This window comes from Hypanus sabinus, chromosome 29, assembly GCF_030144855.1.
Source record: "Hypanus sabinus isolate sHypSab1 chromosome 29, sHypSab1.hap1, whole genome shotgun sequence".
NCBI classification, from domain to species: Eukaryota; Metazoa; Chordata; class Chondrichthyes; order Myliobatiformes; family Dasyatidae; genus Hypanus; species Hypanus sabinus.
Window position 1 is genome coordinate 34,765,695 of NC_082734.1, and position 15,009 is coordinate 34,780,703.

The following is a 15,009-nucleotide window of genomic DNA, read 5'->3' on the forward strand; positions in this document are numbered from 1 at the left end:
TAGTTTTTTCAGTAGTGAAGGGCAGTGGGAAATCCATAATAGTGACTACTTTTGATGGGAAGGGTTTCGCACCGTCTGCAGAGATATGATGGCTAAGAAGATCAATGGATGACAACCCAAAATGGCATTTAGCAGGGCTAATAATCAACCCATTATGGCTTAAGTGCTCAAAAAGAGTGCAGAGATAGGATACATTTTCAGATTTGGACAAGTATGTCATCCAGGTAGACAAAAATGTGGTGGTGCATGCACTTGACAGAATCTTTGTGGGGAACTTACGGGGGAGCAGGGTAACAACCCAAAGTCCTTGACATCCACGAGCCAGCAGTTCTTAAGATCGTCCAAGTCTTTGGGCTCATGGGAAGTCGAGCAGAGGTCTAGCCACTTTGGGCAGTACAAAGTCCCATGTGTAATGTCACCCACTGAAGCAGAACCTAACCCATCGTGTCCCATAAGTCTGCATTTGCTGCCATTGGCAGTCTCCAGTGACATTTCACTGCTGTTTGCCTTCTCATCAATTGGCGATGCTGGCAGCAAACTCACTTGAGCACCCGTGTCACACAAAAACGTCGCCCTGAAAAGGTGTCCGTAATGAACAGTAGACGACCTGGCAGTTGAAATCCATGGTGTTCACAGACGTCTGATGTCCCATGTGCTGGTACTGTCAAAGCTGCAAGGTGGTTGACACTTCCTCGTGTTCCTACCAAAGCGAGCATGTTAAAAGCAGAAGCCCAGCATCGTCTGTTTTGCAACTGCAGGTGTCCTTATGTAGGGGGCCTTGCTGACAGGATTAATTGAGGTAGAGAAAGGAAGAGGAGTGATGCATCGCTACCTGGCTGAGTGTAGACTATCATCTACTTTAGCAAGCTCCCTATAGTCCATCACAAATGCATTAGAGAGGGTTATACAAATTTGATGAAGCATTTGCTGCATGAAGAGTTCTTTAAAAATAAACAAGGATGGTGATATCCCAGGAGAGAGAGCATGTGTCCCATTAGCTTTGAAGGCTTACCATCACCAAGGCTGAGCAAGGAGAGCAACTGTTTGACACACTCAGACTCCAATAGTCCAATGGTCTGTAAAAAATGAGTTTTCAGCCATCAGTATTTATCACGTTCAGGTGGGTATTCTAGTAAACCAATACACTCGCAGCCATGGAGTTGTTGAGCAACACTACTACTTAGAAATATTTGGTGTCATCAGCAGAGATTTCTCCAAGTGTGAATTAAGCCTTTATTTATATGAACCAAGCAAAAGCATTTTGCTCCCAAAACTCTGGCAGTTTCAAAGCGACTGCATTGGCTGATGTGTTCAACAACTGTGGAGTCATCCTAGAGCATTGGGGTCACCAAGGTAGGTTTTCACAAATAAAATAGCGGAGGCATTTTATGTTTCAGAAAAGCTATAGCAACTCATTGAACACCAAAAACTGAACTCAAATCACACTAAAACCCCTTTTTGTGATTATGTCAGCATGTCAGTCCAGCCTCTTAAAGTGAAACCCGAACTAAATATCAGTGGTTGTGAATTATGTACATTTCCACCAGTTATGCTACCCTGTGGTCGGAGGGAGATAGTATTTATCTGAAGATTTTAGTGCTGGGGAGATCAAGAGCTGAAGGCATCAGTTTAGGGTTATGAAACGCTATCAGGACTTCCAAAGTCTGCCAACTAAGTTGAAGAGAGTTTTGATAAAGTTTAAGGATTATTCCCCCCCCCCCCCAGGAAAATGATGAGGATCTGTTAGGAAGGAAGTGAGGACAGATTTAATTGATCCTTTCAATTGAGAGCTGGGTATGTATCATTAAGCCTATTGGCAAAAGGTTGGGACTAGCTTGATCAATATATAGAGATGCTATTGACTTGACAGATTGCAGGTCCTCCCACTGTATCAGAAAGTCATAGAGCACAACAGCACAGAAACAGACCCTTCATCTACATGTACCAGAGGATAAGGGTGATATACTGACAAGTTCTCTTTCTATGTTGCTACCACTGAGTGTTTCCAACATTTTCTTTTGGAGCCCACAGGCCAAGTTGATGAGCTTGAAGAACAAGAAGTATGAATTTCAATCTGACATGTCAGTAAATCCAAACAAACAGAACATTAATGCATAATCTTTTGTAAATTAGACTTGGGTGCTGGAAAATCATATTGACTGTGAGAGGAAAGATGAATGCACATAAAAAAAATGATAAGCTGTTTATCTGATTTAAAAAACTATACTGATTAATTCTTTCCTCCTTTTACTTTCTGAAAGGATGCTCATCGTTTTGGCAGAAACATCTTCCAAGCAATGTTGGACATCATGGCACTCTTCAATTTGGATGGGAAAAAGCCCTGAATGTAGAAGCCCTAAATCTACCTGACACAGCAAAAGGGAGAAAAACAAAACAATGAGGATCTTGCACATCTCGAATTGTTTGAGTGTCCATCTTCTGAAGGACCTGGCATGCGTATGCACTGTTTTTTGTGTCAACTTTATTTATTTGTTTGTGTCATGGGGCTAATTTTTAAATTAAAAGAACAAAACGCAACAACAATGCAAATGAAAGGGACTTATGTTGGAATTCCGGTGTGTGTAAGAGACTGGGTTTGAACTTAAAGTTAAGTTCTTTTTTTTCCCACTTTAAAAAAACAGGCTTATTGTTATCCTTCTACTTATTTTGTGTTAACATGCAGACTTTGTGTTAATTAGCCTGCACACCCCTCTGTCTTTAAACTCGGGAAACACAGTAACACTGCAGAGAGTTTTCCCTCATTTATCCTTGGGATTGAAAGGGTCAGTATCAGGGAACAATCAGTTGAGTAAGATTCACTGAACCCAGGGTTGAATGGCAAATAATTTTGCAACAGTGGAGCTTTACTGCAGGGTTCATGTTGCATAGGTGTGAGTGGGGCTGGCTGTGAAGAGTTTTAACACGAAAACTTGCTGCAGATTTTTTGTGGTTTGGGAACATCTTGCCCTTCTTAGATCATTATTGAGGAAGTAGTATTTCATTTGATGGAGAGATAGGATTACTGTTCCAACTTTGTATCTAGTTGATCAGATTTTTTAATGTATGGGGTACCAAGCTTCCTAACCCCCTGGCTGTAGCTGAGGGTATGTATAATCCACTGTAGCTTAATTTTAAAAAGAGTAGCAGCTTTGAAATAAAAACTTGTGTACCACTGAGAAGTTCAATCCCTGTTGTTACTTTGAAATAACTGCTCATAGATATTCATATAGTACAGCAGAGAGACAGGCACTTCAACCCACCGTGTCTGTGCTGGCCATGATTCTAATTCCATCTGCCTGCAACTTGGTCTGTATGTCTCCATTCCTTGCCTATATAGTGCCTTGTAAAAGTATTCTGCCGCAACCTTTTGTTCATAGAAATGAGTCATACAACCAGGGTTTGGATCAATTTAATGTAAGTTTTATTTGTGAATCACATGTTTTTTTACAGTAGAGCCCAAAAAACAGAGAAAATTGTAAAGCATGTAAATTGCAAAACATTCAAAAACTGAAATGTCAGCAGTTTATAAGTAGTCATCTCCCACTGCACAGTACTTTGTTGAACCACCTTTTGCAGCTATTACAGCCAGTAGTCCATCAGCTTTGCATGATGTAATGGAGTAAGATTTGTTCAAGCTGTGCCAGGCTAGCTGGGGAGCAGTGGTGGACAGTAATCTCAGAGGTCTTGCCAGAGAAGTTCAAAAGGGTTAAGGTCAGGACTTCTTCCTTGCCGTTCCACCATAAATACTGTTTTTGTGAAAGGCCTTGGAGATTGTGGAGCCATGAATTTCATCTCCAGTAGCAGCCATTAACTTCTGCAGCTCACTCAGTGACTCAGTCGGCTCTCTTACAAGAGCCATTATTCTCTGGCGACAAAGTTTAGAGCACTGACCTAGGCAGTGTGGCTGTAGTTTCATATTCTTTCCACATTTTCATGATACACTGCACTGAACTCTGAGGTATGTTCAGTGCCTTTAAGATGATCTTGTACCTTTCCCCAGATCTGTGCTTGTCCATTATCATTTCCTTGAATGCTCTTTTTGGTTTGGTCTGTTAAAAACCTACCATGCTGTTGGTCCTTACAGAGAAAGATTTTTATTCAGGTGATCCTCCAATTTTCTACATCAACAAATTGTGTGAGTTGGTGAGGTAATATAGAGTATTGCACCTGAGGAAAGTTAGCATAGTAATTACAAAGGGGATGAATACTTATATGGCTTCACAATTTTAGTTTATAATTTTTAGTAAATCATTGGCAGGTCTTGGAATTTTTATTTTGATGCACAATGTTTTGTAGAATAGTTCAAAAGTCTTACTTCAATATATTTTAAACTTAGAAAACGAGACAGTAAAATGTGAAAATAGTTTTGGGCACTGAATACTTTTTCAAGGCACAATATTCACATGTCTCTCTATATGCCTTTTAGATGTTACCATTGTATCTACTTCTAATACCTTCTTTGGTAGCATGTTACAGCCACCTACCACTCAAAAAATAAGTTTGCCTCACCAATCTTCTTTAAGCTTTTCCCCTCACCTTAAAACTATGCCTTCAAGTAGTTGATGTTTCCACCCTGAGAAAAAGGTTCTATCTGCCCTACCTATGCCCTTCACAATTTTATATACTTTGATCAGCCTCCAAAGAAAACCAAGTTTATCTAACCTCTCCTTCTAGCTAATACTCAACAATCCAAGGAACGTCCTGAATCCAAGGAATCTCTTCTGTGCCATCTCCAAAGCCACCATGTTCTTCCTGTAGTTTTGCAAACAGAACTGAACACACAACTCCAAATGCAGTCTAACCAAAGTTTTACACACCTGCATCATGAGTTCCTGACGTTGACACTCAATGTCCTGGCCAATGAATGCAAGCATGCCTAACATTTGTTCAGCGCAGTCAATCTGTGCTATCACTATTTTAAAAAAAACGTGAGAGTTCTCTTCTGAAAATCTGGATTAAGTAAGGGGTCCAGTTTTAGGTGGAGAATTTATTTACTAGCCAAAGGTGCACAGCAGGTCAGCAGCTTAATGGTTTGGCAGATAACTACGCTGAGAAGAATTAGAAAGGTGCAATAATCCCAAGGGGAATTGAAGAGGAACCTTCCTGAGGTGTTTTTTCAGTGTAGGAGAACTTCTGTGGTTTACCCACGCATTAAATATAAAGCTCAATTTGTATTTTGAATTTTCTGTATTCTTACTATCATTGATAAAATATGTAGTGCCATTATTTTCACAAAGTCTGATTTTTATAAGCTGTTGATTTCAAGCCCTGTCTGATGAAGCTGGTGCCTTAAATGCAGATGATTAAAACTAGAACTGACCTGTTCGCGTTAAACTGGACCTCTGGTTAGCCAGCATTCCTTTTCTCCATGTGGATAGTCTTTGCTTCCCATATTTTCTGTGGGACATTTAATTGCAATAACCTGGTACAGATTGAATCCAGTTGAAACGGTTTTCAGAGCTGTGATCTGGGTGGGTTGGGGAGTTCTGGATTGAATAGGAAATAACCATCGAGTCAAATCGGTAGTTTGGATGGTGTGGAGTTCTAGAAATGACCTGTCCATTGCACAACTCTACCCATAATGCAGCTAATGTCCTGAATATGTTTGGGAAGATTTCCTTTAATTTTATCTAAATTGTAATGGCATCTTTTGGGGAAAAAAAAGCTTTCTTTACTCCACCACCCATTTGTATAATAATGCTAAAATCCCAGCCTTGTTTTGCAACCACTCTTTGCTGCTCTCATGGATCTACTCTGTCCTGGGCTGAAACCAAAGACAGTGAATGACTGGCTAACCAGGAGTCTGAGGCTGGCTCTAACACCATGCAGTTTGTACTGTTTCTGAATATATTCCACTACATTGGTAATTCTGTATGGGGAATTCCTGTGAGAGGTTAAGCCTATCTGGCAGGAGAGCGACACCAAATAGAAGAAATACATGAGGCCTTAGATAAGCAAAATAGCTCAATATATGTGGAATTAAATGATGATTCTTGTTATAAGTAAATGACAATCACATTTATAATTTATTGTAATATTTGCAAAGAAACCTCCTTTATTGTTGACCAAAACCAGAGTTGAGATCCTGTTTCTTAGTAGGATTGGAACGGAATCTCCCTGTGGTACTCACTAGAGAAAAAGAAGTATGTGGGAGATTTATTTTGGCAATGGTTATTTTCTCAATCCATTTTCCTTTACCTTTAGGAAGATGTACCACACCCTGTGCAATGATTTCATATTGTGTAATTTCTTTCTGTGACAGTTGAGGGTGTGAGATTATTACTTGGCTTCGTTACACATTAAACTGAATGTAGCCCCTGACTTTCACTTCCCCCCCCCCCCCCCGCCCCCAATGCACCTTCCTCAGTTCAGCACTGCTCAGGCAGTGTTTACACAATGGAGCTGCTCAATGTTCCATTGGTGCTGCAGTTGTTTTAACCCACACCACTAATAACTGAGGAAAAGTTTAGCCAGTCCCTTCTAGTATTGATATGACATGTGTAAAGAGGCATTTATCATTGTGGGTTTTGGCATCAGTGTAAACTGAGATCACGTGGCTGTGGAAGGAAAACATAGAACTTTTATTTGTCTCAGTTGGATGAGGGGTAATTGCCAAGGCCATCTTTTCTTGTCCAACCTTAATTGCCCTCTAGGTAGTTGTGAGCCATCTCCTTGAACTGCTGGTGAAGGTACTGTTCAGTCACAGGTTGCAGGGTTTTGCCACAATGATATGAAGGAATGCCAATCTAATTCCAGAATCATGACTTAGAGAGATTGAAGGGGAGGTTAGACGTGTTTCCTGTGCCTGTTACCATAATTGATTATTTTTGGAGCCGCTGACTAAGATGCCATGGATAGTCCCTGGATTGATTTTTTACAGTAGTCAGCATGTGCTAGTGTTGGAGTAAGTGATTGCAGTTGAGAACAGGATGTTGTTAATCACCACTTTGCTCTGGCTAGCGTGTGAGCTTCCTAATTATTGAAGCTCTGGGCAGTTAAGGAATTTTCCACCATACATCTGGTTTGTACTTCAGTAGGCTGACGAAACTAAAGGCAGTTTGCTCACTGCAAACTACCCAGCTGCTGTAGATAGTTGGGGTTTCAGCACTAAGAAGAGCCTTGACTTATTACAAATTGCAGAGGTCTTTAGTGGATGTGAGAGGGAAGCTATTGTAAGTTGTGGCATTTTTCAGTCCTATTAACTGTTGATCAATATCCTGACATGACCAATGATTGTCTGGGACAGTGGGTTCATTTTTCAAGTTAAGTTATCGAACCAACTTGTCTGTAATTTCTTTGAGTTGGGAACCAAAGAATAGTTAGAGTCGAGGCGTTTCTCTACATTACTGTACATTGCACAAGATTTGGTGAAATATGAACAAGAATTAGTTCCAACTACAATGGTGAAGCAAATATAGTGTCATTGTAATTCCATCAGTTTATTTTTGATTGCAACAAAACTATTTAAATTAAGCTCCAGGCAGAGTTTGGTCTGCCTGGAGCTTAATTTAAATAGCTGGCATCAGGAGCTGGTAAGAAACAGCTTTAACAAATTACAAACGATTTTGACTCATTTCCAAATAGCATTGCAGAGCATCATTGTTGGTTTGAACCTTTGACGTACTTCAAGCCCTTGACTCTGACTGTCCACTACGGGTATTTTTACCTTTCAGTTTTTAATCATCTTTGTCTTTAAACCTTTGCAACTTCTCACATTTTTTTGGGTAAAACCTAGTGCAAGTTAAACTGTTGTGTATATACATCTACTAATGCCTCTGGACGCATCTTCAGTGATGTTCCTGGAATCATCGGGTGTTTCGGGTCCTTCAACATCATACACCCTCCTCCAGGGGACCTATATGGCTAGCTACTTATGACTCCATGGCTCCCCTCTTTTGAGCCACAGCCACCTTGAGGCCCTGTCTGCTGCATCACTGGTACTGCGGATGGCTCTCCTCTTCCTCTCTCCCTCGATGCCCAAATTGCTGAAGGCTCTGACTAAAGAATGGGCTGCAAATCCCTTACATCCAACGTCCACTGGGAGACACCTCGCTCTCCATTCAGCCTGCTGACAGTTGCTGACCAGTCCTGCGTAATTGGAGAGCTTCCTTTCGAAGGCCTCTTCCAAGCGATCTTCCCATGGGACTGTCCGCTCCAGCAGCACCACTTGCTTGGTAGACTCAGACACAAGGACATCTGGTCACAGGGTGATGGCTGCGAGATGGTTGGGGAACTTCAGCTGCCGTTCGAGGTCCACCAACAGCTGCCAGTCCCTTTCAGAGGCCAGGATACCTGCAGGTGTTCTTTTGGCGGGTATTGGCTGCTCCCCAGCTCTGGCAAAGGCAATGGCCTGCTTGGAAGATCGGGACCACTTCCTCCAAAGTTTGGAAGTTCCAGTCCCTATAGCTGGGCACTTGTGTATTGCAGCACAAGGAGATAAAAATAGGGAGTTTGTGTACAATCTGAAATGCATAAATTACCGATGAATTAGATTTAAAACTTTCTGAACTTTGTCCTTATGGTTTGACAAGCTCCTCTGCAAGGGTGGGTGTTTCTCGTCACGGTTGTGATTTGAATTCCCAAATGTTATAGAAACTTAGAAAATAGGTGCAGGAGCAGGCCATTCGGCCCTTCGAGCCTACACTGCCATTCAGTATAATGGCTGATCATCCAACTCAGAACCCTGTACCTGCTTTCTCTCCATACCCCCGATCCCTTTAGCCACAAGGGCCATATCTAACTTCCTCTTAAATATAGCCAATGAACTGGCCTCAACTGCTTCCTGTGGCAGAGAATTCCACAGATTCACCACTCTCTGTGTGAAGAAGTTTTTCCTCATCTCGGTCCTAAAAGGCTTCCTCTTTATCCTTAAACTGTGACCCCTCGTTCTGGACTTCTCCAGCATCGGTTCCTGCATCTAGCCTGTCCAATCCCTTTAGAATTGTATACGTTTCAATAAGATCCCCCCTCAATCTTCTAAACTCCAGTGAGTATAAGCCTAGTCGATCCAGTCTTTCTTCAAATGAAAGTCCTGCCATCCCAGGAATCAATCTGGTGAACCTTCTTTGTACTCCCTCTATGGCAAGAATGTCTTTCCTCAGATTAGGGATCCAAAACTTCACACAATACTCTAGGTGCGGTCTCACCAAGGCCTTGTACAACTGCAGTAGAACCTCCCTGCTCCTGTACTCAAATCCTTTTGCTATGAATGCCAACATACCATTTGCCTTTTTCACCACCTGCTGTATCTGCATGCCCACCTTCAATGACTGGTGTACAATGACACCCAGGTCTCGATGAATCTCCCCTTTTCCTAATCGGCCACCGTTCAGATAATAATCTGTTTTCCTGTTCTTGCAACCAAAGTGGATAACCTCACATTTATCCACATTAAATTGCATCTGTCATGAATTTGCCCACTCACCTAACCTATCCAAGTCACCCTGCATCCTCTTAGCATCCTCCACACAGCTAACACCGCCGCCCAGCTTCGTGTCATCTGCAAACTTGGAGATGCTGCATTTAATTCCCTCATCTAAATCATTAATATATATTGTAAACAACTGGGGTCCCAGCACTGAGCCTTGTGGTACCCCACTAGTCACTGCCTGCCATTCTGAAAAGGTCCCGTTTACTCCCACTCTTTGCTTCCTGTCTGCCAACCAATTCTCTATCCACATCAATACCATACCCCTAATACCGTGTGCTTTAAGTTTGCACACTAACCTCCTGTGTGGGACCTTGTCAAAAGCCTTTTGAAAATCTAAATATACCACATCCACTGGCTCTCCCCTATCCACTTTACTAGTTACATCTTCAAAAAATTCTATAAGATTCGTCAGACATAATTTTCCTTTCACAAATCCATGCTGACTTTGTCCGATGATCTCACCTCTTTCCAAATGTGCTGTTATCACATCTTTGATAATCGACTCTAGCATTTTTCCCGCCACCGATGTCAGACTAACCGGTCTATAATTCCCCGGTTTCTCTCTCTCTCTCCTTTTTTAAAAAGTGGGGTTACATTAGCCACCCTCCAATCCTCAGGAACTAATCCAGAATCTAAGGAGTTTTGAAAAATTATCACTAATGCATCCACTATTTCTTGGGCTACTTCCTTAAGCACTCTGGGATGCAGACCATCTGGCCCTGGGGATTTATCTGCCTTTAATCCCTTCAATTTACCTCACACCACTTCCCTACTAACATGTATTTCCCTCAGTTCCTCTATCTCACTAGACCCTCGGTCCCTTACTATTCCCGGAAGATTATTTATGTCCTTCTTAGTGAAGATAGAACCAAAGTAGTTATTCAACTGGTCTGCCATGTCTTTGTTCCCTATGATCAATTCACCTGTTTCTGACTGTAAAGGACCTACATTTGTCTTGACCAATCTTTTTCTTTTCACGTATCTATAAAAGCTTTTACAGTCAGTTTTTATGTTCCCTGCCAGCTTTCTCTCATAATCCCTTTTCCCTTTCCTAATTAAGCCCTTTGTCCTCCTCTGCTGGTCTCTGAATTTCTCCCAGTCCTCAGGTGTGCTGCTTTTTTTTTGCTAATTTATATGTTTCTTCTTTGGACTTGATACTATCCCTAATTTCCCTTGTCAGCCACAGGTGCACTACCTTCCCTGGTTTATTCTTTTGCCAAACTGGGATGAACAATTGTTGTAGTTCATCCATGTGATCTTTAAATGCTTGCCATTGCATATCTACCGTAACATTTGCCAGTCTATCTTAGCTAATTTACTTCTCATACCTTCAAAGTTACCCTTCTTTAAGTTCAGAACCTTTGTTTCTGAATTAACTATGTCACTGTCCATCCTAATGAAGAATTCCACCATATTATGGTCACTCTTACCCAAGGGGCTTCGCCCGACAAGATTGCTAACTAACCCCTCCTCATTGCTCAATACCCAATCTAGAATGGCCTGCTGTCTAGTTGGTTCCTCGACATGTTGGTTCAGAAAACCATCCCGCATACATTCCAAGAAATCCTCTTCCTCAGCACCCTTACCAATTTGGTTCACCCAATCTATATGTAGATTGAAGTCACCCATTATAACTACTATTCCTTTATTGCACGCATTTTTAATTTCCTGTTTAATGCCATCCCCAACCTCACTACTACTGTTAGGTGGCCTGTACACACTCTACCCATATCGATTCCACATCCTCCAGGCTAATGTCCTTCCTTTCTATTGCGTTAATCTCCTCTCTAACCAGCAATGCTACCCCACCTCCTTTTCTTTTCTGTCTGTTCCTCCTGAATATTGAATATCCCTGGATGTTGAGCTCCCATCCTTGGTCACCCTGGAGCCATGTCTCTGTGATCCCAACTATATCATATTCATTAATAACTATCTGCACATTCAATTCATCCACCTTGTTACGAATGCTCCTCACATTAACACACAAAGCCTTCAGGCTTGTTTTTACAACACTCTTAGCCCTTATACAATTATGTTGAAAAGTGGCTCTTTTTGCTTTTTGCCTTGGATTTGCCTGCCTGCCACTTTTACTTTTCACCTTACTACTTTTTGCTTCTACCCTCATTTTACATTCCTCTGTCTCTCTGCACTTGTTCCCATCCCCCTGCCACATTAGTTTAAAGCCTCTGAACAGCAGTAGCAAACGCTCCCCCTAGGACATTGGTTCCAGTCCAGCCCAGGTGCAGACCGTCCTGTTTATACCGGTCCCACCTCCCCCAGAACTGGTTCCAATGCCCCAGAAATTTGAATCCCTCCCCTTTGCACCATTTTTCAAGCCATGTATTCATCTGAAATATCCTCCTATTTCTACTCTGACTAGCACGTGACACTGGTAGTAATCCAGAGATTACCTTTGTGGTCCTACTTTTTAGTTTATCTCCTTAACTCCCTAAATTCACCTTGTAGGACCTCATCCCATTTTTTACCTATATCGTTGGTACCTATGTGCACCACAACCACTGGCTGTTCACCCTCCCATTCCAGAATGTCCTGCAGCTGCTCAGAGGCATCCTTGACCCTTGCACCAGGGAGGCAACATACCATCCTGGAGTCTTGTTTGTGGCAGCAGAAACGCCTATCGAATCGAATCCCCTATCTCTGTAGCCCTCCCACTCCTTTTCCTTCCCTCCTGTGCCACAGAGCCACCCATGGTGCAATGAACTCGGCTGCTGCTGCCTTCCCCCTGATGAGACATCTCCTCCTACAGTATCCGAAACAGTATATCTGTTTAGGAGGGAGATGACCTCAGGGGACTCCTGCACTACCTGCCTACTGTTACGCTGTCTAGTGGCCACCCCTTCCCTTTCTGCCTGTGTAGCCTTTACCTTCGGTGTGGCCAACTCACTGAATGTGCTATTCATGACTTTCTCAGCATTTTGGATGCTCCAGTATGAATCCAATCGCAACTCCAGACGCTCATTGCGGTCTGCCAGAAGCTGCAGTTGGACACACTTCCTGCACACATAGTCGTTAGGGACACTGGAGGTATCCCTGGTTTCCCACATGCTGCAGGATGAACAAACCACGGGGCCGATTTCAGCTGCCATGACCTATCCAATACTTGCCTCAACTTTTGAAACTTTCTCCTTTGAAAGGAACTTACCCGGCCTTGCCTCACTTGAGTCAAATCTTTGACTCTCGAGTCAAAGCCTCAAATCTCCACTCCTTCACTGGTCAACTTACTGACTGGCCGCTTCCCATATAGGAGTTGAATGGCATGGGATCTGTAATTCCAGATATAGTTAAAGCATAACGTTGTAGAGAGTGCAAGATCTACAGCAGCACACCATGAGCACATGGCCAGTCTTTCCTGAGCTGCAGTAGCACAAGACTTGTAACAGCCACACAAAATTACTGATACTGCTCATTGTGATTGATGAGAATGGGATGTCTCTCTACTTTTGGTGCCTGTTTTCAGTCTCATTACAATCATATTGTCTTTGTTAAACTGTGTTTATTTACCTTTTTAAAAATTCACTTTTAATGTTTGTTTTTGTTTATAAATGTAATGCAGTTATCAATGCAATCTGTAAGGGGACACTCAGAAGTAAAATGCCAATTGCCTGAAATCATTTGTGTTCTGTCTCATTCTTCTCCCCTGGATATTAACCCATGTCTGATTATGACAAGCTAAATTAATGTGCCTATTTTATATTAATATGTTTGGCCCGACAATTTACACTTGTTCAGCATCTTTGAAAAGGTGTCATTGAATAAAACATGATGCTGAACTGCATGAGGAAAGGTTAGGGCTGTGATATAAAAAAAATTGAGGGGGTTCTGTTTTTTTGGGGAAAAAGGGGGAGAGGGAGGAGGGGAAAGAGAAGGGAAAAAGTTTATGGACGGATTTCCTGAGTTTGGGTACCAGCAGTTTAAGGAACAGACTAATTAAATTCAAACTAGAATTTTGTGTGTTGGAAATGTTTACTATGAGTGGATTGACTGTAAGTGCATGTCAAATTAAAATCAAGCTCTCCTTACTTATCCACATTCTCATCATGTTGGCCACATGATGAGGTGTTGATGAGTGAGGAAAGCTTATCTGTGTTCTGGGAGAAGATTAAATACAGCTGTCTGGGTGTGGATTGTTGGTGACGAAAGTCATGAGTGTTAGGGCATACCAGTGTTTGCATAAATACAGCTTTGCCATGAGTACAGAGCACAAGTCATTTAATGATAAGGTAATTGACTGGAATTTATTGATATTTGCAGGGTTGGGTTTAACCAGAAAGAGCTAGATAGACTTATTATTTTATTTAATGCACAGAATCCCATTAATTGTGAGGTACTTGGGCAGCTTGACAAACCCTGGTTAGATCACACTTGGTTCAGTTCTGGTCACATTATAGGAAGGATGTGGAAGCTTTCAAGAAAGTGCAGAAGAGATTTACCAGGACGCTGCCTGGACTAGAGAGCATGTATTCGGAGGATAGGTTGAGCAAGCTAGGGCTTTCCCTTTGGAAAGGAAGAGGATGATGAGTGGCAAGATGATAAGAGGCATAGATCAAGTGGACAGTCAGAGACTCCCCCCCCCCCCCCCCCCAGGGTGGAAATGGCTAATGACGTGGGATAATTTTACAGTGATTGGAGGAAACTATAGTGGATATGGTGTCAGGTAAGCTCTTTACACAGAATAGTGTGTGTGAATAATGCCCTGCCAGTGGAGGGTGTTAGAAGCAGATAAAAATCATTTTTTAATTAAAAAAAACTTAAAAGATAGGCACATGGATGATAGAAAAATCGAGGGTTATGAGGGAAGGAAGGGTTAAAAGGTTGGCATAAAATTGTGGGCTCAATGCTCAAGTCTCCAGGGTGGGATCTGAACTCACAACCCTTTGTTTCAAAGGTTAATGAATTTACCCATGGCTAATGCCTGGTAACTCGATCACTATGTGTGAGCAGGACTGAAAGGCCAACCCTGATTTTCCTCGAAGTGGCCATTCCAGAAGATAGCTTAGAGCCCTGTCCGGGCCTGACTGTGGGAGATTTCAGCTCGGAGTAGCTGAAAAGGCCTGGCAGTTATTCAACATTGGACGTTCAGTGGAAGCAGTGACTTGTGATTCAACTCCCCAGATTCACAAAACCCACCCAGTAGGTAAGGTAATTACTACAAAGATTGGAATGATTCCTGGTCAAGCTTGAAGTCAAGTTTATTGTCATGTACACAAGTACGGTGAGTACAAGGACAATTAAAAAAACATTGCAGCATCATCACGTAGATTCTGAAAACACAGAACATAAATTATACACAAGTTAAGCACAACAGTGAAGCCAAAGTGAGCCACAACCAGTGATTTTTCTATAAAGGTCAGAGTTTAACTACAGAGACAATTAACTCACAGGTCTTGGACTTTGGTCTTGGCTGACACTGCATCTTTTATTTGTGCTGTTTCTCATTGTGGTCCTTCAGCCTGTGTGTTGATCACCTTCCCTTTCTCCCACTGTCTACTCTCTTATCAGATTCCTCCTTTTTCAGCCCTTTACCTTTCTACCTAACTTCTCCAGCTTCTCACTTCACC

At 42.1% G+C, this 15,009-nt stretch overlaps 1 protein-coding gene across 11 annotated transcripts in view; it reads left to right on the plus strand.

The window, feature by feature from the left end:
• The window catches only part of LOC132383234 (carnitine O-palmitoyltransferase 1, liver isoform-like), a 120,626-nt gene extending 107,567 nt beyond the window's left edge, over positions 1 to 13,059 (plus strand). For all 11 annotated transcript variants that reach the window (XR_009508577.1, XM_059954144.1, XM_059954145.1 and 8 more), the window contains one exon: positions 2,262 to 13,059. Coding sequence is in view for 10 of the 11 variants with exons in the window: in XM_059954144.1 (XP_059810127.1) it covers positions 2,262 to 2,345 (84 nt within the window). In the remaining variant the exon portion in view is untranslated. The remainder of the gene's footprint in view (positions 1 to 2,261) is intronic.
• Positions 13,060 to 15,009: the final 1,950 nt, after the last annotated feature.